We start from the raw sequence: 23856 nt of genomic DNA, 5'->3' as shown, positions 1-23856 counted from the left end.
AAGATAGCTATTCAGAATGTTAAAAATGTCCTCACCTTTTGTAGACACACTTAATTCTTTGCAAAAAAGAAACTGATTTACTATTCTATCTTCATTAATAAAATGGACAAATACTAAGAGTTGCGCCTTGTTGGTAATGTCTGTTGACTCATCAACTTGCAATGCAAAATTTGAATACTGAAGTTTATTACTGCATACATTTTTCTCGATATCAGAAGACATTTCTATAATATGTCTGTGAACTGTATCGTTGGACAGAGGAATCTTGCTTATTTTCATTGCTGCTTCATTTCCTAGCATTGTCATGACCATTTTTTTGCATGCAGGCAAAATAAGTGACTCACCTAAAGTATGATCTTTCATATTTTTTGCTATCAGTTCTGAGACTTGATAAGAAGCGATTTGAGCTTTATCAGAGTCATTATACTTTTAAAAGAATTTGCCGCTTTTGTTTGCTGTTCAGACAATCTCTTGAAAAAAACTTACAGATTTATCTTGTAAATTAGAGTGTATAGTTTTAAAATGTTTACTCAATTTACTAGGAAGCAATGATTCATTTGCCATTTTACATCCACATACTAAACATAGCGGCAAAAGATGATCTTCACTTCCGGTCCAAGTGAAACCAAAGCTTAAATAACTTTCATTATATTTGCAAGTAGGCCGCGATTTTGCTTTCTTACTTGCACTTAACTTTTGCGACTGCGCGGTTAGCCTAGTGGCTTTGCGCTTCGCAACCATATGCCTGGGGAAGGAGTGTCCCAGGTTCGATTCCGTTGCAGACGTGAGGAATTTGAGGATCTTCCTTAGGCATAGCCAAGTTAGCCAGTCTTGGGCGCGGTCAGTAGGGTTTTTTCCGCCAGTTTATCTGGCGTTTTTCATCAAACAGGCAAACCGGCCCCGTGAACATACGCCTCTACAGTCAAAAATATATCTCCCCCAGCAGCAGACCAGACGACGGGTCGGTTGGGAGTAGTACTAACAAGAAGTCGCATCTGAAGTAACACACTGACCCTGCATAGGAAGCAGGAATAACGCGTAGAAGAAGAAGAAGAAGACTTGCACTTAACTTTTGCTCACTTCCAGAATCTGATTCTTCAATATCACGCTTTTTTTTGAGAAATCTATCCATTTTATTTGATTGTATTTATCTGAAAATAAGTAATATGCACATAACATCCACTTCCAACACTTTTAAAATAAGTAATATACACAACAAGAATAAACCATATTCTTGTTCTCTTTGCAAGAAAAACCGCTGTTAATTAATATAATAATGATGTGTTGACAAAAAGAGCGGTATATCCATAATGAAAAGGTATAATAGAGTAACTATATTTATTTTTATATCTGGACACATATTTCTCTGGAATACCACAGGGCGCACCCTGAAATCTTCTTGGGCGCACCCTTTGAGAACCACTGGTGTAGATGGTGAAAGTAGTTGTGGTTGGTGGAGACAGAGAGTTGTAGAGTAGGTGCCCTCCCTCGATGAGTCTTTGGACTCCCTGGAGGTGTTTATATAATAATAGTAATAATAAGACATCTATAATTTCCATCCAGAGATAGTTTTTTTATTATTACTATTATTAGAAACTTGCTCTCCTTCAAATCCAAGTGGGAAGCACTTTATTTAAGCAATTTTGTCAAGAAGAGAGTGTTCCACAAGGTGATATGTGGTGATGACACACTTTTCTGTCAGAGTAAACCCACCTGCTGTACGGCTTCCTCTCATAGTAAACAGTACTCCATATTTTGATGACTTACAATTTATTTCATTCTTGTAACATGAGGGTTACTGAAAGGAAATGCGAACAAGTAATCGTTTGTTCATGGGATGTTGGTAATGTATTCAAGTTTTCAGTAAAAAAAAAAAAAAAAGTGTCTGTGCATACATTTCTGCCAAAAATGCACTCACCCAGATCAGTGTACAGTCCACACCCAGTGCTTTGTGATATTCAATAATTTGTGTATAAAATTATTATTATTATTATTACGTGATACCTCCAAGGTATCAACACAAACTAAGTTTTTAGGACTCATTTTTGAGAGAAAGCTGACTTTCCTTGCATTTGTCAACTAAGAGAAAAGTGCAGTGAACATCCTTTGCACTCTGTCATCTACAGAATGGGATGCGCAGATCGATTTTCCTTGCTTCACATTTATTGTGCTATTGTTTGTTCCAAGCTTGATATGGGAATTAAGCTTACTGTTTGTAAACGGAGAGCACCCTCTGATGGTTGGATGATCTTATCCTTCAACAAAATATATGAAGAGATACAGGTACATTTCACACATCACTCATTCAAAGTCTTTACCTCAAAGCAAATGAACCTGCCCTTTCACTTCAGCAAAAACATTTATCTTTAACTATGCTCTGAAAATAAAGTCTCTCTAAAGATGTTCAAAACATCTTACATGGGCAACTAGTATTTTTTATCCATGTTGAGACACTCACTGTTATATACATACATACATTAGGCTGCCTTTTGCCCATTTGGTGTGTGTGTTTGCTCTTGGGATGAATATAGATAATTGCCACCACCAAACATGACAGCATTTCTTCTTGACAGATTTTCACTCCATTTATGCAACCTCTCAAGTCTCTTACGCCATCTATTTACCTGCAGTTATTTAATGTGTATAGAATGGATTATTCTGATTTCTTATCCATCTGTACTGATAGTTCAAGATCTGAGTCTTCTGTTGGTTGTGATGCTGTGTTTCCTAACATTCAGTCTCATTCCTCTTGACTACAGTAATTATATAGCTAAGTTGCATACCATTCAGCTTGTACTTGTATACATACAAGAATACTGCAAAAATGTGATTTATACAGACTCACTTGAGTTCTTTACAGGCTCTCTCTCCAGTGTACAGTCCACACCCAGTGCTTTGTGATATTCAATAATTTGTGTATAAAATGATTATTATTATTACGTGATACCTCCAAGGACTCATCAAGGGAGGGCATCCACTCTACAGCTCTCCGTTTCCACTACTCAATCCACCAACTACAGTAAACTGCAACTACACCAACGTCATCATCATCTACACCAGTGTTTCCCAAACTGGTCCGCTGACCCCCTGGGGTCTGCAGGATAGTTTATTTTCATTCAACTTTATCTTATCATGTTACTCACACCTGGCCTAATTGATATGTTCATATTCTTCCGAATATCTCCATTTATAACAGTATTGCATTGTCATAAATGACACATTTAGTGTTGTAAAATTGTAAGTTATTACTTCACCTCTGTGATATGTAAAATATAAAAAATTTCCATTTTGGATTTTATGAGGACCGCGGTGAATTAACATTTGCTACAGGGGTTCCGCAACATTAAAAAGGTTGGGAAACACTGATCTACACCAATGCCATCCACTGCCCACCACTAGTATTTTCACAGACAATCACAAACATCCATGCCCAAGACAGGATTCGAATCCACACAGCCTTTTGGCTGGAGAGCAGATATGCTTACCACTTGGCCAACTAGGCCATGATGATTCTTCATTTTGATGTTCAGTTGTTTCAGAATCCCAGCAGCATTGGAATTAAGGGAAACGAGACTGCAGCTTCAAAGTCAACTGATAGTTTTTTCTGTGTTTGCTTCAACCTGCCATGTCATAGCAGGTTGAGGCAAGATAGAAATTGTCAGAATTTATTTTCACTTTAAGACAAATGGTTCAGACATCATCAGAATATAACAAGGATCTATATTTAAGTTTTGCATTTCTGGAAATTGCATATTATAAGATGCTAAGAGAAAAGCTGTTTGAAACACTACAGTTATATGGTGTAAATGGGTCATCATGTCAAATAATATGTAGTCTATATTTATATTAAGTCAGCAGTCAGAATGGAAGGAGATAAAGGAAGGGTGCACACTTTCTTCACTATTCTTCTTCATCCATGCAGATCATGTTATGAAGGTAAGTGACATTAAGCATAATATCAGTATTGGAGATGTTAATCCCAGCTCTTTATTTTATGTAAATGATATTATACTACTAAAGTGATCTGGTGCTGGTCTGAAGGATTCGTTAATTAAAATAACTGCTGCTACAAATTTTGCATGTTCCTGTCTATTTTCACAGTCACTATCCAGTGACTGTGAAAATAGACATCATCATCATCAAATTCCTGACATGTACCCTCAAGGGGTGTACAGGATATGATAGTACTACATGAAAAATTTACATAATTACTACCTTCCTATCTACAATTTTCCTCCAAATCAGTCTGTTACATGTCAAGACTCTAATATTATCAGATCTTATGTTTCTATCATCTAAGGCATTTTGTACCATATCAATCCACTTATATCTTGGTCTTCCTCTGGATCGTTTTCCTGCCAACCTAGCAGAGAACACTTGTTTTGCTCATCTTTCCTCGCCCATTCTGTTTAAGTGACCATACCACCTGAGATTAGCTCTGCTAACGCTTTCCTGGATGCTGACAATGTCAAGTTCTTTCCTAATATCCTCATTTTAAATATGATATTGCCATTGATGCCATCTGTTCACACCTCTAATCTTTCTCAGGACTCTCATATCTGCAGTCTCTAGTCTTTGGTCAAGTGTTTTACATCTGACCCAGCTCTCACATCCACAAGTTAAAACTGGTTTGAACACTGCTTTGTATACAGCTAAATTAGTGTTCCAACTAATTTCTCTTTTATTTCATATGAATTTATTCAATTGACTTCCTACCATACCAGCTTTGTTGATTCTGTTATCTATTTCCATATTTAATTTACCATCTTCACTAAAAATCGTGCCTGAGTAGCTGAAATGACATTTTCAACAATTCTACCTGTTTTCATTGTCTTTGTCTTTTTAATGCTGACCTTCATACCATATCTATTACAACAGTTATTCAATTTAGTCAGGGAATCTTGCAAACTGGCAGTGGATTTATTCAGAAGTATAACATCGTCCGCATAAAGCAAAGAGCTGACATTAACATCTCCAATTTCGATATCATTTTTAATACCACTTTCCTTCATAATGTGATCCATATAGATAATGAATAACAGAGGGGATAATGTACATCCTTGTCTCACACCAGATTTAACATTAAACCATCTTCCTGTACTTCCTTCAATTCTAACTGCTGACTTATAACTCAAATAAAGACTAAGTATTGCTTGATATAATGCCCTATCGACACCATATGACTGTAGAGTATTGAATAACTTCTCTCTTGGCACCTTGTCATATGCCTTTCTTGATCGACAAAACTTTATTAAATACAGATCTTTGTTATATTCCCATGCTTTCTCGACTATTTGTCGTAAATTGAAGATCTGATCCTGACAGCCTCTATTTTGCCTGAATCCAGCTTGTTCTTCACGAAGCTTTTCTTCCACAATTCTTCTCAACCGTTTCTCAAGCATGCTGGCATAGATCTTGCCAGGAACACTCAGTAGGGAAATACCTCTGTAATTCTCACATTCAGTTTTATTTACCTTTTTACATATGGGAACTATTAGAGCTCTACTCCAATCATCAGTAATTCATCCATCTGTCCAGGCTTTCTGAACTATGCAGTGCAGCCACTGTAATACTTTTATACCACCATACTTCAGCATTTCTGGCCGAATATCATCTACTCCTGCTGCCTTTCCACATTTCAAGCCTTTGATGGCTTTTTCTACTTCATGTATGTATATGTATTGCTGACTGTATGCCTGTTTTTTAGCACTGTACTATCATTGCTTGTTTCATTTAGCAATTTTTCGAAGTAATTATTCCATACTTCAAGGATATCTTTTTCTCCTGTTTTCATGTCACCTTTATCATCTCTAAGCCTTTTACAGCACTCCTTCCTTCATTTCTAAGCTTCTTCAACAACCTCCTGCATAGCTTGCCACTTCTTGATATTTATTTTCTATTTTCTTGCCAAAGTGCTCCCATGACTTTTGTTTCGCTAGTTTTACATTGTTTAGCTTTCTAACATTTGTCTCTGTATTCTCTAAGAGCAAAAGCTGACTTATTTGCCAGGAACTTTTGATGTGCTTTCTTCTTTTTCTTCACTGCCTCTTTAATTTCCTGTTTACACCATGGAGTTCTGATTTTTCTATCCTTGCCGACAACCTCACCACATGCCTCTCTGGCTGAATCAATCAGGGTTTTCTTCAAGGCTTGCCACTGAATCTCCAAGGTTTGGTTGCTGTTCTTAAATTCTTTAATTTTTTCTTCAATAATCTTTGTGTATTTTAGTCTACAGTTCACATCTGAGAGCTGCTCAACTTTTATTTGCTTTAAAACTTTCTTATGTGTTATTCTTTTCAATATGAAATTCAATTTTATCCTGCTCAAGACTACATAGTGATCGCTTCCAATTTCAAATCCTTTATACACTCTGGTATCCTGCACCAGAGAGAAAACATCACTATCAACAATGACATGGTCAATGAGACTTTTCTTATTCCTTGCCTCTTCTCTCCATGTGAATTTGTGCATATTTTTATGTTGGAACATGGTGTTAGTAATAACAGTCCATGTCCTGGGCAGAAATCCAACAAGTATTTGCCATTATTATTAGCTTTGCTCTTTTCTCCAAATTTTCCCAAAATATTTTTGTATGTCTGACAATCGTTTCCTACATTGCTATTTTGATCCCCAACAAGGACCAACTTTTCCTTTCTCATTGTGTCAGTTGTTTTTTCTAAAGCATCAAAAAATTCCTCCACTTCTACCTTAGTGGAACCTTCTGTGGGACCATAGGCACAAATTAGTCTCATTGTCCAATTCCCCATTCTGATATTTGCCCACATCACTCAACTTCAGACTGCCTGCTATTCAAGAAGATTAGCCTCGTATTTTGTGTTGAATACTATGACTAATCCTTCTTTTCCTTGATTGTCATTGCCTGAATATAACGTTTTCTATTTATTGCTCAAAAAGATCTGATCTGTTTTTGTCTTTTTTGTTTCAGTCATCCCTATTATGTTGATCTGGTACTTATCTAATTCTTCAGCTTGCTCCATTTCTTTGCCATTCAGGGTTCTTATGTTGATAGTACCAATCTTTAACTCTGGTGATGTTGAGTTGGGGGTGTGCTTTCAGATTTGTTCCAGTAACTGACTTTTCGATGCTCGCCCTGGTTCCCTGTCGCCTGGGTAAACAGGGACCTTGTTTATCCAGGCGACACCCCAGCCACCATGAAATTTTGTCATGTTGTACCATCATTTTCTATATTGGTCAGATGAGAACATTGAAATCACCAGCTGCATACTGAATGGAGAATCTATAGAACAAGAAAAATGTTTCATCTGTTTAGGTAATTTTTACTCAAGATGGCAAATTACATATTGACATAGACAACAGAATCAGCCAAGCTGTTGTGCTGGGGGGATAACAAAACAAAGATATATGAATAAAAGAAAAATTAATCAAACACTAAACTCCCTATATACAAGAAATAAATTAAAGATGCCAAGAAATTATATTCTTGAGTTCATCCTTCATCCAAGTTCAAAACTAGTTTTGACCTTTGTTGAGGTCTCATCAGTGGGAACCAGACCCAGAAGTGATACTATGGTTGAAGTAATGCAGAAATTATATTTCATTTTCTGAGTAGTCAAAGGTATCACACTTTATCACTAAAATACTCTGGATTAGACACAGATGTTGAAAGTTTTTTTACTTGATTATACTATAAATTAAAAATGCTAAGAAATTATATTATTGGTTTCATCGTTTATACAAGTGTAAGCAAACAAAGTGTGAAGTCACTGCACAACTGGGCTACTTGTATAAAGAGACTGATGACTTTACATCAATTGTCTTAGTGCTCACACTTGGATAAAGGATGAAACCAGGAATATAATTTCTTGGCATCTTTAATTTATAGTATAGCCAAGTGAAAAAAAACATTCAGTGTCTGTTTCTAATCCAGAGTATTTTAGTAATAAGGTGGGATACATTTTGACTACTTCGAAAATGAAATATGACTTCTGCATTACTTCAACCTTGGTATTACTCCTGGTTCCATTGATGACATATCAATAAAGGTTGAAACCGGTCTAGGTAGTGGCTTTTTTTTTTTCTTAAGGATATGTGCTTCGCATTACGGGATACTAAGGCAATTGATGTGAAGTCATCAGCCTCTATATACAAGTAGCCCAGTCATGATGTGACTTCACATGCAAACTTTGTTTACTTGCACTTGGATAAAGCTTGAAACCAGGAATATAATTTCTTGGCATCTTTAATTTATAATATAACTAAGTCAAAAAACTTTCAAAATCCCTATATACAAGATTAAGTTCAAATCAAGATAGAAGAGAGTGTTAATATGTGGATCTGAGAGAGCTCGGTTAGAAGTAAAATCTAAGAAGAGTTACATATTTTACCTTCTGACTCTATTCAGTTTCTGTTGCCTCATTTCTTTCCAAAGTAATGGAAAGAACCATCAACACTCAACTCCTACACTTCTTTGAAGGGTTTCAACTAATCAATGACTGCCAGTATAGATTTCATCACTGTCAATAAATAAATCTGGTCACTTATGTCATCTATCTCTAGACTGATACCTTAAAAATATTTGGAAAATCTCAAGTGGTTGCTCATGATATCTCCATAGCTTTTGATCTGCTGTGGCACAAAGACTTATTAAGCAAGCTTTAATCATTTAGTCTGCTCTTGAATTTTTGCAGTTTTGTTGCTAGCTTTCTGACTGGTTATACAGTTTGCATGATGGTGAATGGTTCCTCTTCTTTTAACTATGCAATTAATGCTGGGGTTCCACATGGCACTCTTATTTCACCCACCTGCTTCCTTCTATCAGTGATCTACTCCAGCTGACTATCACTCCAGTTCACGGTTTCAGTGATGACAGCACATTGCACTCTTCCTTTTTATTTGATAAACATTGTTATGGATGAACCACCACAACCTCTTGAACCTTCCTCTACTATCCTAAATTCCAATCCTCAAAACATTCATTGATAAGGTTTGGATAACCTTGTCAATTTCAGTAATAGTGAACTACATCTCTGCCTTATTTCCTTTAAAAAGAATCCTTTTCTTCCAGTCTTACTTTCAGCAACACCCAAATTTATCAAAATAAGATTAATCTTTTGGGGATTACTCGAACCTCAAATTTCTCATGGCATAAATATATTACAAATATTACCTCCTCTGTTTCCAAAAAATTAGATTTCCTCTTTTTTTTTCCCTCTTTTGCTCATGCCATTATTTTATCTCAAAACTTTTGCTTCTGTACAAATCATATTGCTCTTACTGGAGTGACCCTAAGTGCTATCTAAAAATGCTGGATTCTTTACAGAAAAAGCAAGTAGATTGATTAATGACACTTATCTCATTAATGCATGTAATTTACTTTCACACAGGTATTCATTCTCTACTACTTGCATTTTCTACAAATACTTTTGTCCACTTTTCATCAGAGTTGTCATCAAAATTCTTCTACTCTCTGTCAGATGCATCCAAATGTGGATGACAAATAATCACTACTCTTTCACAGTTCACCACTACAGACTTACAGAACAAATTTCTCCTCTTCATTTATCTCTTCTATTGCCTTGTTCAAGTCAAATGTGAACAAGCTCCTTCTTGCTTGTTCACATTTGGCTATAGGTTGGCCAACCTCTCATTTATGAGTTCTCTGTGTGCATGTGTGTGTGTAGGGTAAAGATGGCAAATTAAATATGGGGAATGGATAACATAATAATGAAAAGTGTTGTGGTGTTATAATATGGTGTCACCTGAGTGAGTTTATGTAGAATAAGAGAGAAATTAGTCAAAACACTCAACTAGTTATATACAAGATAGTGTTCAAACTACTTTTAGCATATGGATCTGAGAAAGAGAGAGTGGGTTAGAAGTAAAACAGTTTATCAAAGACTAGAGACCACAGATATGAGAGTTTTGAGAAAGATTAAGGTAGTGAACAGATGGTATCAATAGCAGAACCATATTAAAAATGAAGATATGAGGAAGGAACTTGACATTGTTAAAGAGCTAATCTCAGATCACTTAAACAGGAAAGGAAAGATTAAGCATCCATTTGATGCTAGGATGGAAGGGGGGGAAAAGATGCAGAGGATTGATGCAGTTAGAAGTGCCTTAAACGACCTAAATGTTTGATCTCACAATATTGTAGTTCTGACAGATAACAAACTAATTTGGAGGAAAATTATTGATAGTAAGTTAGTAATAATGCAAACTTGTAATACTGTGATGTACACAATGATATGGTACCCTCATAGTATTCTCTATCTTTGAGGATGAACATCAGAAATTTAATGATGGTAATTAATTTGGAAAAAATTTTTTGACAGAATGTTAGTAGTAATGAAAACTGAATTGTGTCATTCTGTTCTAGTATCCTGTATACCTTACCCTCTGATGATATATATCACAAAATGATTATTATAATTAATTAAAAAAAAGACAGAATCAGTTGTATCAGTTAAACTTAATATTAGTTTAATTCATATTAAACAAATATCCAGTAAAATTACAGGTAACTCCATCTCTCTCTCTCTCTCTCTGAATTTGTGTATTCACACATGTACTTGCATAATTATTGTTAGAAATATAAATATGTATAAACTATTAATGTTGTTGTATTTAAATTGGTATTTATTTGCATTTAATTATACTTGTTATTTCTTCTGGATATATTTCATTGAAATATAGCCGAATATTACATTTTGGTGTTATATTTTTTGCTATATTTGATTGATTAATAATGTTAACTGCAAATGTAATACTGCAGAGCAGAAAGCAAACAGAGAAACTACTGCTCTACCTTATCTCCAGAACAACCACCATGGCGAGCAAACCCTTACAATTGGCCCCAAGTTCCCGGCGTCCCTTAAATGGGACAGGGGTGCGAAGAATCTCCGGGCTCAAAATGGTGTCCACTTTTAAAATTGCAACTTGGAATGTCAGAACTCTGTATGAAGCTGGCAAATTAAGAAATGCCACAAGAGAAATGAAGAGGCTGGGCATCCGGATTTTGGGAATTTGCGAGACAAGATGGCCAGGATCTGGAAAGTGTCAACAAGATGATATGACAATGTATTATTCTGGGAATGATGAGAACAAACATTGACATGGTGTAGCTGTAATAGTAGATGAAGAAATCAATAAATCAGTAATAAATTGGATTCCATTTTCTGAAAGGATAATGCTGTTACAACTTAAGGGGGAAACCCCATTAACATAAATATCATCCACGCTTATGCACCCACAGCTGACAAAAGTGAAGAAGATGTTGAAGAGTTTTATGAATACCTAAAAGAGATTAAAAACCTAACAAAGAAACATGATATAAACATAGTGATGGGTGACTTCAATGCAAAAGTGGGAAGAGGGGCCGATGGAAAAATTGTTGGCGAACATGGCTTAGGCACCAGAAACGACAGAGGAGATCGCCTAGTCCAGTTCTGTCAGGAAGAAGATCTAACAATAGCAAATACCTGGTTTAAACTTCCACCCAGAAGACTGTACACTTGGAAATCGCCTCAAGATAACCAACATAACATTGTCAGAAATCAAATTGATTATATACTGATAAATAAAAGATTCCACAGTAGTATAAAGAGTGCAAAGACTTATCCTGAAGCAGATATCTCATCAGACCACAATCCCATAGTTGCAGAAGTACATCTTAGATTAAAATCAGCTAAAAAATCACAAAAGAAGAAAAAGAAAATTGATGTAGAAAAACTGAAAGACCCGAACATAAATAAAAGTGCCAAGACACAGCTTAACCTGCGATTACAACAGATTAACATAGAAGAAAATAAAAGTCTGGAATCTCTTTGGAATAGCTAAAATCTCTTTGGAATAGCTTATGCCATCGTAACAACAAGTATTGAAGAAGTAGGTTATGTGAATAATATAAAACAACAGGAATGGATGACAGATGAGATTCTTTCTCTTATTGATACAAGAAGAATGTACAAAAACAAAGACCTTGCCAGGTACACAGAAACACATAACATCATCAAGAAAAAAATAAAAGAAGCCAAGGAAAATTGGATGAAAAATTTATGTACTGAAATTGAACTGCTTCAGAAGAAACATGATAATTTCAATCTGTATAAGAAAATCAACGAAATTTCTGGAAAACTGAGGAAAAAGCAAATAGTGTCTCTAAGAGACGATAATGGAAAAATACTTCTAGATGAAGAGAATAAAGCACAGATTTGGATAAAATATGTAACAGAACTTTTCAATGATACTAGACAGAAGCCTATAAATATAAACAATAACATTCAAGGACCAGCAATCATGAAATGCGAAATAGAGAATGCTATACGAACAAGTAAAACAGGAAAAGCCAGTGGACCAGATGGTGTGCAAACAGAATTTTTAAAATTAATAGAACCAGATAACATCAAACTTCTTGAAAAGCTATTTAATAAAATATATGAAAGTGATGAATTTCCATCAGATTGGCTCAAATCTACATTTATCACTGTACCAAAGAAACCCAAAGCGAATTCCTGTGGTGACTTCCGACTTATTAGTCTAATGAGCCAAACATTAAAAATATTTTTGAAAGTAATTCAGAATCATATTTATAGAAAAAGTGAAGAAACTCTAAGTGAAACACAATTCGGCTTTCAGAATGGTTTTGGTATAGAGAGGCCCCTTTTCTGTACCCAAATATTGATACAAAAATGCATAGAAAAACAGAAATCTGTCTTTATGTGTTTCATAGATTTTGAAAAAGCATTCGACAAAGTCAGACACACTAACTTAATAGAAGTCCTTCAACAAATAAGGCTAGACGAACAAGACATAAGACTAATAACAAATCTGTATTGGAATCAGTCAGCTACCGTTCAATTAGACAACATTACCACCAGTGATATTAACATCAAAAGAGGAGTGAGACAAGGATGTGTGCTCTCACCACTCCTGTTCAACATATATGCAGAGGTAATCTTTAAAAAAGCATTGGAAGAATGTTCAGAGGGAATCACAATAAATGGAAAGATTGTTAACAACCTTCGATATGCAGATGACACCGTGCTAATTGCAGATAATATTATGGATCTCCAAAAACTCATTGACAGAATATACATAGAAAGCCAAAGAATGGGAATAAATATAAACATCAACAAGACAAAATACATCCAGCCTCATCAATGAAACTGACACTCAATGGGAAAAATATTGATCAAGTGTCAAGATATAAATATCTTGGTTGCTGGCTTAACGAATGGTGGGATCCAGAAATAGATATAAAGACAAGGATTGAAGTTGCACGGCAGTCCTTCATGAAAATGAGAACACTATTCTGCAATAAAGACCTAAACATGGAAGTCAGATGCCGAATGCTGAAATGCTACGTGTGGTCTATTCTGCTCTATGGAGTTGAAACATGGACATTGAAGGCGACAACCATCAAGAAAATCGAAGCCTTTGAGATGTGGCTATACAGAAGAATGCTAAAGATATCATGGACAGAAAAAATTACCAATGAAGATGTCTTAAAATCCATTGGCAAAGCTAAACATCTTGTACAAATAATCAAGAAACGAAAAACATCATATCTTGGCCACATCATGAGAAACAGCAAATACCAACTTCTACAAACTATTTTGATAGGAAGAATTGGTGGCAAAGGAACTAGAGGAAGAAAAAGAATATCATGGTTTGACAACATCAAGACGTGGACAGGAAAGAGCAGTGCACAACTGCTCAGATTAGCACAAGAGCGTAGTTTGTTCACCAAGATGGTCGCTGACCTTCAATAGTAGATAGCACAATAAGAAGAAGAAGAATAATGTTAATAATCATCAACACAAATGTTTGTTAACTAATATGAAATTTTTGTGTGTGTATGTCCTTTTGGTGTTGTTGTTGTTTGTTTATCATACATGTGTTTCAAATTATATAAACTGCAAAATTTTTATGACATTAGACTTTTATTTTGCAATAAATCAATTTGGTTTTCATAATGATTAAGCATTTTTGTAATTATTCTTACAGGTTCATGGTTGAAGAAGTGCATTTCACCTCCCATAGTTTGGCATTACCTGTTACAACATGGTGATGTGATTACTTTAATGAAATGGATAAAGCACTGGATCGGTGTGAGCACAGAGTCTTCTGAGGTATTTCCATATAATTGTCCTATAGATGGTACAATGATAAACACTATTAAGAGCAGTACACTCATGTATGTTGAAGAATCTCTCCTTAATGAACTTGGAAGGTAGGTATTAATGGAAATATGAAACATCACTATTAATCATCTGCAGCATTTACTGGGGATGAAAAGTTTAACTGCACATGTAAAAACTTACAAGAAATAATTTGTCATATGTTGTGAAAAAGTGATTAAGATGTTTGTCATATTGTAATATGTTGTGACAAAGATGTGATTAAGAGATTCACAAATATTGCGATCTCTTAATTTCATATTATTATGGTTTAGTGATCTGTTGAGTTTATTTTTTTTAAAAAAAAAATCTTATACTGAGGATAATGGAGGAAGGAGGGAAGAAAAACAAGTTGTTGTAAAACTGATATTGGTTATGAAAGATTAAAGGTAGATAACCTAGAGAAGAATTTTACATAGCCTGTAAGGAATGCATAGAATTATTATGACTTTGACCCAGTGTCCAATTATCACCTGATGGCTCACTCTATTATTGTATCCACTTGAATACTGAATGAATGAACATGTCCTTCAAATTTTGAAATAAAGACTAAATTGTATTTTTAGTGGCTTAAGCCGCAAACATTAATGATGGTATGAAATGATGAAATTTCATGCTTCCCTGTTTAGTAATGGACACCTTTTTTCAAAAAGAGTAAGACCTTTTAACTTTGCAACACTGGCACATCACCAAGTGAACAAGGTTCTCACTGTTTTTTGTGAGAGAACCAGGACAAACTCTGAAAAGTTAACTGTTCAGCTTACACGGTGATAGATACTACTTTTCACTCATTCATCTAATAATTATGTACAAATCCCAGATCCACCTATCCTTAGGATACTGTTCACATGTATCCCTAAAGATTCTTGATACATTCAGAGGAGAGTGATTTGACTGATAGATGGATCCTCTCTCACTAACTCACTTTAACTACTATCTCACAGATATACTCTTTCATCTCTCTGTCTTTTCTACAGGTACATGGCTACTTCTCAAATGAACTAACACATTATTCTTCTGCACTCTTTTGAACCTTTTAAAACAAGAACAGCAGCTGCTCAGCATCCCTTTTCAGCCTAATTATAAACACGCTAAACCTGATTCTCCTCTTTCTTATTTATATCCACCTCTGTCCTTTTGAACAGCCTTCCTCATGAAGTGTTCCCCAACATTTACAACATGGAACTCTTTAAGAAAATTCAATAGATTTCTCTTTTACAGTCCTCACCTTCACTCTGTACATAACAGTGGTGTGTTTCTCATGTGGGGATCAATATTTAAAAAAAAAAAATTTTAAAAAATCAAAGTAATTGGAACCAGGGCTGTATCATACCGATACTTGGTGTTACTACAATGAAGAAGACTGAAACAGACGAGATACTGCTAAATAATAACTAAGATGTTATATCAAACAATAGTTATCAGGGAAAAGGAATGTTGTGAAAAATAGTGATTCTAATTTCTTCTCAGAATTTTATTTTTATTTATTTTTTTATTCAAGAATAGAATTTGGAGAACAGAAAAGAGAGCATGAGATCTGTATTTACCAAAATTTTGGTTGCTTATCATTCTGCTGCTCATTCTAGCATAAAAGGGAAAAACCTTTTTTTTTTTTGTATTCTTTGGCTATGATCCTCTTTTTCCAAATGATTTCCTTTCTGTTTTTCATCAGAATCAAGTTTTGATGATATTTATGAATGCCTGATTGAAAAATTTATTACACCTTGGATGTTAATTAAAAACTATAGCACAACTACCTATGGAAAAAAAAATGGATATTAAAAAGATCCTCCCTTGTAACCTATGAAAAGTTTAACTGGGGATGAAAAGTTTAACTGCACATGTAAAAACTTACATGTAGAGATAAATTATCCAAACTGTTCATTTTAACCCATTTTGATGGATTAAAAGAATTCTGCTTTAATAAATCAACTGCCATTATACCTGGGGGTCAGCCATAAGAAAATGTTACAAGATAAAAATGTTTAATAAAAAGATTGAGGAAAAATTAGAAAGATTTTCTGAACTGAGATCAATATAATAATAATAATAATTATATGAGCTCTTTTAAAGTCTTATTAATTCTTTAATCATAATAAGATTGATTCTCATGAGAATGTCTCATCTTCAGTAAAAGGTAAAGATTTTGAAAATCCAAAGACGATGTTTTATCAAAGGTGAAATATGATTATAAAAGAATTAAACAACATTGCTACTGAAACTAATCTTCTGGTTTGTTCATTCTCTTTAATATCCTCACATCAATGGATCATGATTTGAATTGGAAAAGACAGAACCATGGGAAGTGGTCTGAATTTGAAGATAATGTTTCAGAGATCCAAAGGGTCTGAAACTGAAGATGGTCATTCAAATATTAATTCTAATAAATACTTTAATCAGTCAGATATTACTTATAATTATGCATGAACTCATTACTAAACATGCGCATCATTAAACTGTAAAGTAATAATAATTCACTCTCACACTTTCATTCAAATTAAATTGTGTAATAAACAAAGATGGCTGTGCACTGTGCTCAACTAAATCAAACTCATAATGAGAAAAATATAGGCCAAGAATAACACCACACACACACTAATCCATCACAGCTACATTCCAAGAAAAACTTCAAACAATTATTGGTCTTGTAAATTCTCTGTCAGCAGAATAAGCAGAGCATGTAAAAGTTCAAGGGATTGTTCTTATCATCCATTCCTCCTTCAACAAGAGAGAGAATTTAACTAAAAAAAAAAACAAAATAGCTGTACTTTCCAGCATTAGAGAAAATACTCATCAACTGAAAACTTACTACTTTCATGCACTATGAAGAACAAGAATTCTTATATGATGCAGTGGGGGTATAATGTATATAATGTAGATAATTCCTGTCATCAGGAATTATCAGTAGATATTTTGCTTTTATCAGTTAAAATGAAGTATTTTAAAGGTAGCAGCATATCAATTTTCTTTAAAAGACTGTATGTCCATACACTTCTTAAAAAACTTCCTTTTTATTCTTGATTAATTTTAAGTAAAGTGTCTTGGTGCAAATTATTCCACAAGATTCATATTTATTACCATGTCCCCTCTCTGTGCTGGCTTGCATCAGCTGTTATTTGTCAATGTAAGTTGTGCAACATCATACAAATTGCTCAGTTACATATGCCTTCTTTATTCTGAGGATATTGTAATATCCTCATGTTGAAGTAGTGCAACAGTATACTCACTATATTGAGGATATTGTTGCAATTGAAAATATGTTGCAATATATGTTGAAATTGAACAATATCCTCAATATATTGAGGACAACACCTCAGCCATTCTCTGTGTTTGTATTCTCTAATTTTACTGCTATTTAAAGTGATTTTTAATCAGTTTTGCATCCCAAATAACAGTACAACAGTAGATATAAAGAAACTGAAGAACTCAAGACCAACTCTAAGTACTCTAAGCTTTTCAACAGTAACATTTTTGTCTCCTTTAATATTGGCCAAAGGAATGCCCATTTACTACATACAGATATGGGGGCATCACAAAACAAAGATTGCTGGTGGCAAAAGCCAAGCATTGACAGAGCGTTGAGAATCTAGCCAATTATGACAGGCCAGCTGAAACTTACAAATACTGTTGCTGCAAGCTGGAGATTACAGACAAGAAAAAGAGCCTTCAGTACAATTTTTGTTGCCTGTCAATGCATTCTAATTGTGCAAAGATTGATGAAATGCAATAAAACTCCTGACTAATCTCAGCCAGCCATTCTTTTGTCCCCTGTTTTCTATCTGATAAACAGTTTCTAAACCTCTGAAAGTGTACGGACAGCCTGGAGCAGCACATTATTATGCTTGATGATATCATGATGAAATCAATGCATTAGAAAAAAAACTCAAAGCAATTCATATTCAGCATCTCAACCTTAATGTGCCCTACTGCCAAAAATGCCAGTGAGCTTTTCAACCTCATCACCTTGTCATTCCAAGACACTGTGGAGGCAGAGAATAAAAACTACAATGCTGTTGTATGGAACTTCTGTTGAGAATCAGATACAACACTAAACGAACATCTGCAAGATCACTAAACGATGTAAATTTCACCTTAGGAAAATCATCAGGAATTACTACTTCAGGCCCATGAATACATGGAATTGGGAACGAATCACCAACGAGTAGATCACTGTTCATAACTGTTATGAATAACATGTCAGAAGGTACCACTGCCTGTCCAGATTCCACTTACATGCAGCAGGAACAATGAAAAATATCATGGCAACAACTAGAAAAAAGTTGGAAGAAAGTTCCAGGGGAGTGGAAAGAGGGCAAAATATTTCCTTCCATAAGGGAGGTTCTAAGACTGCAGTAGCAAATTACAAACCAATCAGTATCTCAGGAGTGATGGTAAAAGTACTGAAAACATTGGTCAAAATAAGATTTCAGGAATGGGTGGATAGGAATATGATACTGTATAGTTCGCCCACTGTTTGCAGGTCCCTGCTTCGCGTCTTTTCAAGAATAGTCGATTCATGCTGAAGGGGAGAAAGAAATGAAGGACATCCAAATTGGTCACCAACACGCAAAATCACGTGCTTTATAGGTAAAATTTTCCAACTGTTATACAAGCAACATAGTTAACTACAATAATCATAAAAGTGAAGTTAATTTTCCGACCAGTAATAATAAATAACTCATCCCACTATACGGACTGATTACCCTATTATCGGAATGGATTCTCCTTTTCTGAGATGCGCAGAAGTGTCGAGGGATCTCAAATCGGTGGGCGAATTATATGAGGGGCAACATGGCATTGTGAAAGATTTGGTCATGCATTAGTAATTTACTAACTTTTTGTAATGGAGCTGCTGCTGAGATGGATATGGACAAAACAACATTTCTATAACTCAAGCAGTAACCATGGACAAGGCATAGTTTAACTTCTTGTGCCCACCATGTAATTCTGATTTTCCTATCATATGGGAAAATCTTCAGCATGTTCTATGACTTAAGTCTTTCCATATTTTCTTCAGATTTTGCTACTTGATTTCTGAGATTTGGTTTTCATTTTATTTTCTTACAAGTAACTCTCACTATGGGAAACATAATTATAACAAACCAGCAATTACAACTAATAAAGCATTCATTGATTTTTTTTTTCATTGTATTACGCCTTTTTTTTTTTATCTTGATCAAGGTTTCACTTCTTCTTTCATGTTCTCTCTGTATGGAATTTTGCAACCTGAACCAGTCAGAAGATATTACTATCAACAATAACATAAAAGTTTCACATGTTCTTCTATGAGTTTGTTATTATTATTATGCAGACTACTTCAGGGGATTAGAGACTCATCTAGAGAGGGCCTCATTTAAGTCACACAGTGGCTAAATCTTTTTTTAATATTCACTGAAGATGCACTCGCAACATATGCTGGCAGCCTGTTTCATACATACTACCAAACCACACTCTCATTCGTCTTCCAGGAATGACCACAAGTTCTCCTTCCACTTATGTCAGGCTTTAAGATCCCTTTTCCAACTTCGTTGTTTCCTTCATGTTTCCCTCTTCTTTTTCTCAAACTTTAACAGCCACATTCTCTTAATCTGTCCTCGTATGCAAAACTCTGTAGGTCATATATTATCTTCATCCAGTGCTGAATCTTTTCATCTGTTTATTCATTTTTATGAGAACCAGGCAACCATATCTGAACATAGTAGGTCTTCTCAAACTCTTGTAATGTGGAAGAATGAGGTTCTTGCAAGTTCTCGAAAGCATAATTTCTTGCCATCCTTAACTTATCTCTGCTTGTTAGTGTGTTCTTCAATAACCAGGTAATCCTATGCATTATTTTAGTCCGTTTTGCAACTTTGGGAATCCACTAGCACTCCCAAATCTCTAGCCTGTGTAATTTTCTGCAGTTCATTTTCATCAATGCAGTACATATTTGATAATCTTTTCATCCCAAAATGCTTACAGTTTTCTAGATTAAACTGACAGCCATTTCTCTTTGCCCATACTGTTAGTCTGTATAAGTTGTCCTGTGAGATCTTCACAGGACAACTTATTAATGATTTGCATGTTAATGATATTGGGATGGGTTTAACTAGCGATATGCAGCTGTTTGCAGGTGATGCAAAATTGGGGAGAGCAATGCAGAGTCAAGCAGATGTTATGGCCTTACAGGAGGACTTGAAGAGATTGCATGAATGGGCAGGTAAATGGAACTGTCAGTTCATTATTGCAAAGTTTAAGGTTTTGAGATTTGTAAGCATCAATGGGATGCACCTGACAGATTGAGAGAATGTAAATTGCAGAGTTTTGTGAATAGGATATAATTAAGACATAAGCTAGTCAGGGGTTGTTATATTGACATGGAAGAGATTTCTCAGAGAATGGGAGGGCGGGGGGAGAACAAGAGGCCATTGTTGGAAACTATAAAGAGGGTGTGAGCAGAAGAGTGCAGAGAAGGTTCTTTACATCAAGAGTGGTTGGTGAGCGTAATGTATTGCCTGAGTGTGCTGTTAATGTAGACACATTGAATCAGTTGAAGGCACAGTTGGATGAGCATCGTATGCAATAGTGTATACCTCCCATGATGAATCTCTGACTCCATGGAGGTCAGATGTTAATAATAATAATTCTTTACCTATTGTTTGTATGTATAATTCTGTCTATACCTATACCTTTTGGCTACTCATATATGAAAACATTACTTCTGCATTACTTCAACCTTAGTATCACCTCTGATTCTGGCTCCCACTGATGAGACGTCAATAAAGGGTGAAACCAGTCTGGGTTGTGACCCTTCCCATAATGCATAGCATTATATATGTCAGCAAGGATATGTGCTTTGCATTATGGGATACTAAGACAAGTGATGTGAAGTCATTAGCCTCTATATATGACTTGCCCCAGTCCTGAAAATACTTCAGGTACAAACTTTGTTTGCTTACACTTAGATAAAGGATTAAACCAAGTATATTATTTTTTTTGGTATCTTTAATTTATAATTCTATACCTAGTTTTACATCATCAGCAAATAACTGAATATTTCCCCTTGGGTCATTTCCTATATTATTAATGTTTAAGTTAAATAGTAGTGGCCTGAGTACAGAGCCCTGTGGCACACTACTAGCCCAAGCCATCTCCTGGACTCAGCTCCTTCATAAACTACTTTTTGATGTCTGTTCCATTAGCCATCTGATTATCCACCTCACCATCATTATATCCAAACTTATTTGCTCCAGTTTATATAACAGAGTTCCACATGGCACCTTGTCAAATGTCCAATTATCCATATCCAAATCAGCTGTTACATTATTATAAAAAGTGAGTAAATTACCGAAGCATGACCTCCCCTTAACAAAATCATGCTGCCCTTCATACAATAACTGATTTCTATCCACCCATTCCTGGATCTTGCTTTTAACTAACTTCTCCAATACATTAACCACCACACCTGAGATGCTGATCACTCAGTAATTTGCTACTTCTGTCTTACTGCCTCCCTTATGCAATGGAACTATTTTGCCCTTTTCCATTCTCCTGGGATTCTACTAGAGCTGACAGTCAATGTGGCCAGCACCCCATCTGATTGAATAGCTGTATTGGCATCATGTTCTGTAATATCGTGTACACCTTTGCTTCACCTATCTCTATTTTAGTATCAGCCTTTGTCACATCTGCTACTACATTATCTCCACCTGGATACACCCTTGCAAAGTGATCACTCAGTCACTCAACTATTCATCTGCTTCAGTCACCTCCCTACAATCAGCATCCATCAAAATTATTCTAACATAGTCATTCTTCCTTTTACTTGCCACATACTGAAAAATCTGCTTTAGATTTCCTTTGGTTCATACAGTAATTTCATCTCGTGCTCTTTATTTGCTTTCCTTCCACACTTGTCACCCTTCTGGCCTATGCTTTATTTTTATTATCATCATCATCATCATTAAATTCCTTGACTTGTACCCTCAAGGGGGTGTACAAGTTATTATGATAGTACTACACGAAGAATTTACATCATTACTAACTTCCTATCAACAATTTTCCTCCAAATGAATCTGTTACCTGTAAAGACTACAACATTATCAGATCTTATAATTCTGTCTTCTAAGGTACTATTTACTGAATCAATTCACCTATATCTTGATCTTCCTCTGGGTCTTTTTCCAGAGATCAGAAACTACCTTAGTTAGTTGTCTCTGGACCCTTTCCAACATTTCTTTGTTCTTTTGAAAACCAGGTGACCAAATCATTGCTCAATAGTCCATGTGTAGCCTAATCAGGGCCTTATACAATAGAACAAGAATCTCATTACTTCTATGTCCTCTTCATCATTTCCAGAACTTGTTTCATTGTCCTCACAACTTTGGCAATGTGTTCCCTAAATTTCAGATCCTTATCCACTATCACCCCAAGATCTCTTATTTCCTCCACCTCCAACAATATAATTTCACCAAGTGAACCCTACATTCCATCCCCGCTTCCCGAATTTCAAAACCTTACAACATCGAACTGACATCCCCACCCTTTTTCTATTTACTCAATCCATTCAAGTCCTCCTGCTAGGCCACAACAGCCTCTCCACTCCCTATAACTCATCCCAACTTTGCATCACTTGCAAACAACTGAATATCCCCATATAAATCTTTGCTAATATCATTAATATCATCGATATGGTGTCGATGCTAGCTGGTGAACGGACGTGTTATTGGAGAGCTCCTGAGAGATTTGTGTTTTTTGTTGATTTATTGGTGTTTTGGATTCAATTTAATGGACTTAAGTGTTTAATTTTGGTATATTATTGGAGCTTTATTAGCGTGATTAGTGTACTAAAGTGTTTTATAACATAATCTATGTCGGGAAGTCGCCGCTAGATGAATTCGTAATGTGTAGTGTTCGTACAAGCTCCAGATAAGATAAGTATCATTTTCAGTTATCGATACAAATTACTTAATATTGTGTAGTTTTGTTTTGTTTGCCTTGCGTATTTTAGTGCGTCTATTTTTGGTGTGTAAACGTATAATTTAACAAAACACGTTACAGATAAATATGGCACCTGTGCGAAGGAAAATGGCGGCCAGTAATGAAGGTTCGCCATCGTTATCAAAGAATGGTAGCATAAAAGAAATGCGTCAGTGTACTAGCTGTGAAATGTACGCTTTGCGGAGTGCGGTCGGAGTGTGGTTAGATGATAATAAAGGATTGAATGTGTGTAGAAAATGTAGGGAGAATGCGGAATTGAAGTGTATTTCGGATCGTGAGTGTGATATTTTTGTCAACCTTCAGAATGAAGGAAATAGGGATATGACAAGAAACGGCAAAGTTGTACATGAAAATTGTGAGAGTGTGAATGTAGAAAGTGTGAATGATAGTATAAATGGTTTCTCAGAGAACAAAAAAGATGAGATAGATGCATTGAGTGAGATCACGTTGTTGAATAGTGCGATAGAAAGAGCAAAACAGCAGCTAGAGTACATGAACAAAAGTAGACTGAATGAACCAACCAATAATAAAAGGTATGACAGGAAAAATAGACGTATGAATGTGAACATGAACAAAATGAAGGATAGAGTGCTGTATGGAGACTCGTTAGTACGAGGTGTGTTAGTAGAGGATTTGACAAAATCGTACCAACCTGGTGCGACCATAAAGGACGTAACTGCGTCTATTAGAGAGCAAAAGGAAAGGGTGAAAGAAA

General features: G+C 35.3%; 1 protein-coding gene across 3 annotated transcripts in view; it reads left to right on the top strand.

Annotated features, from left to right (window-relative positions):
* LOC150098264 (spatacsin) overlaps positions 1–23856 on the top strand; it is an 891110-nt gene that overhangs the window by 277166 nt on the left and 590088 nt on the right. For all 3 annotated transcript variants that reach the window (XM_090406151.1, XM_090406152.1, XM_090406153.1), the window contains exon 12: positions 13990–14215. In XM_090406151.1, coding sequence (XP_090262277.1) covers positions 13990–14215 — 226 coding nt within the window. The remainder of the gene's footprint in view (positions 1–13989; positions 14216–23856) is intronic.

This window comes from Typopeltis vanoorti, chromosome 16 (genome assembly GCF_054136105.1).
Source record: "Typopeltis vanoorti isolate ZY-2024b chromosome 16, IOZ_Tvanoo_1.0, whole genome shotgun sequence".
Taxonomy (NCBI): Eukaryota; Metazoa; Arthropoda; class Arachnida; order Uropygi; family Thelyphonidae; genus Typopeltis; species Typopeltis vanoorti.
Note: the sequence above shows the minus strand (reverse complement) of the source record. Positions and strands in the feature narration are given on the sequence as shown.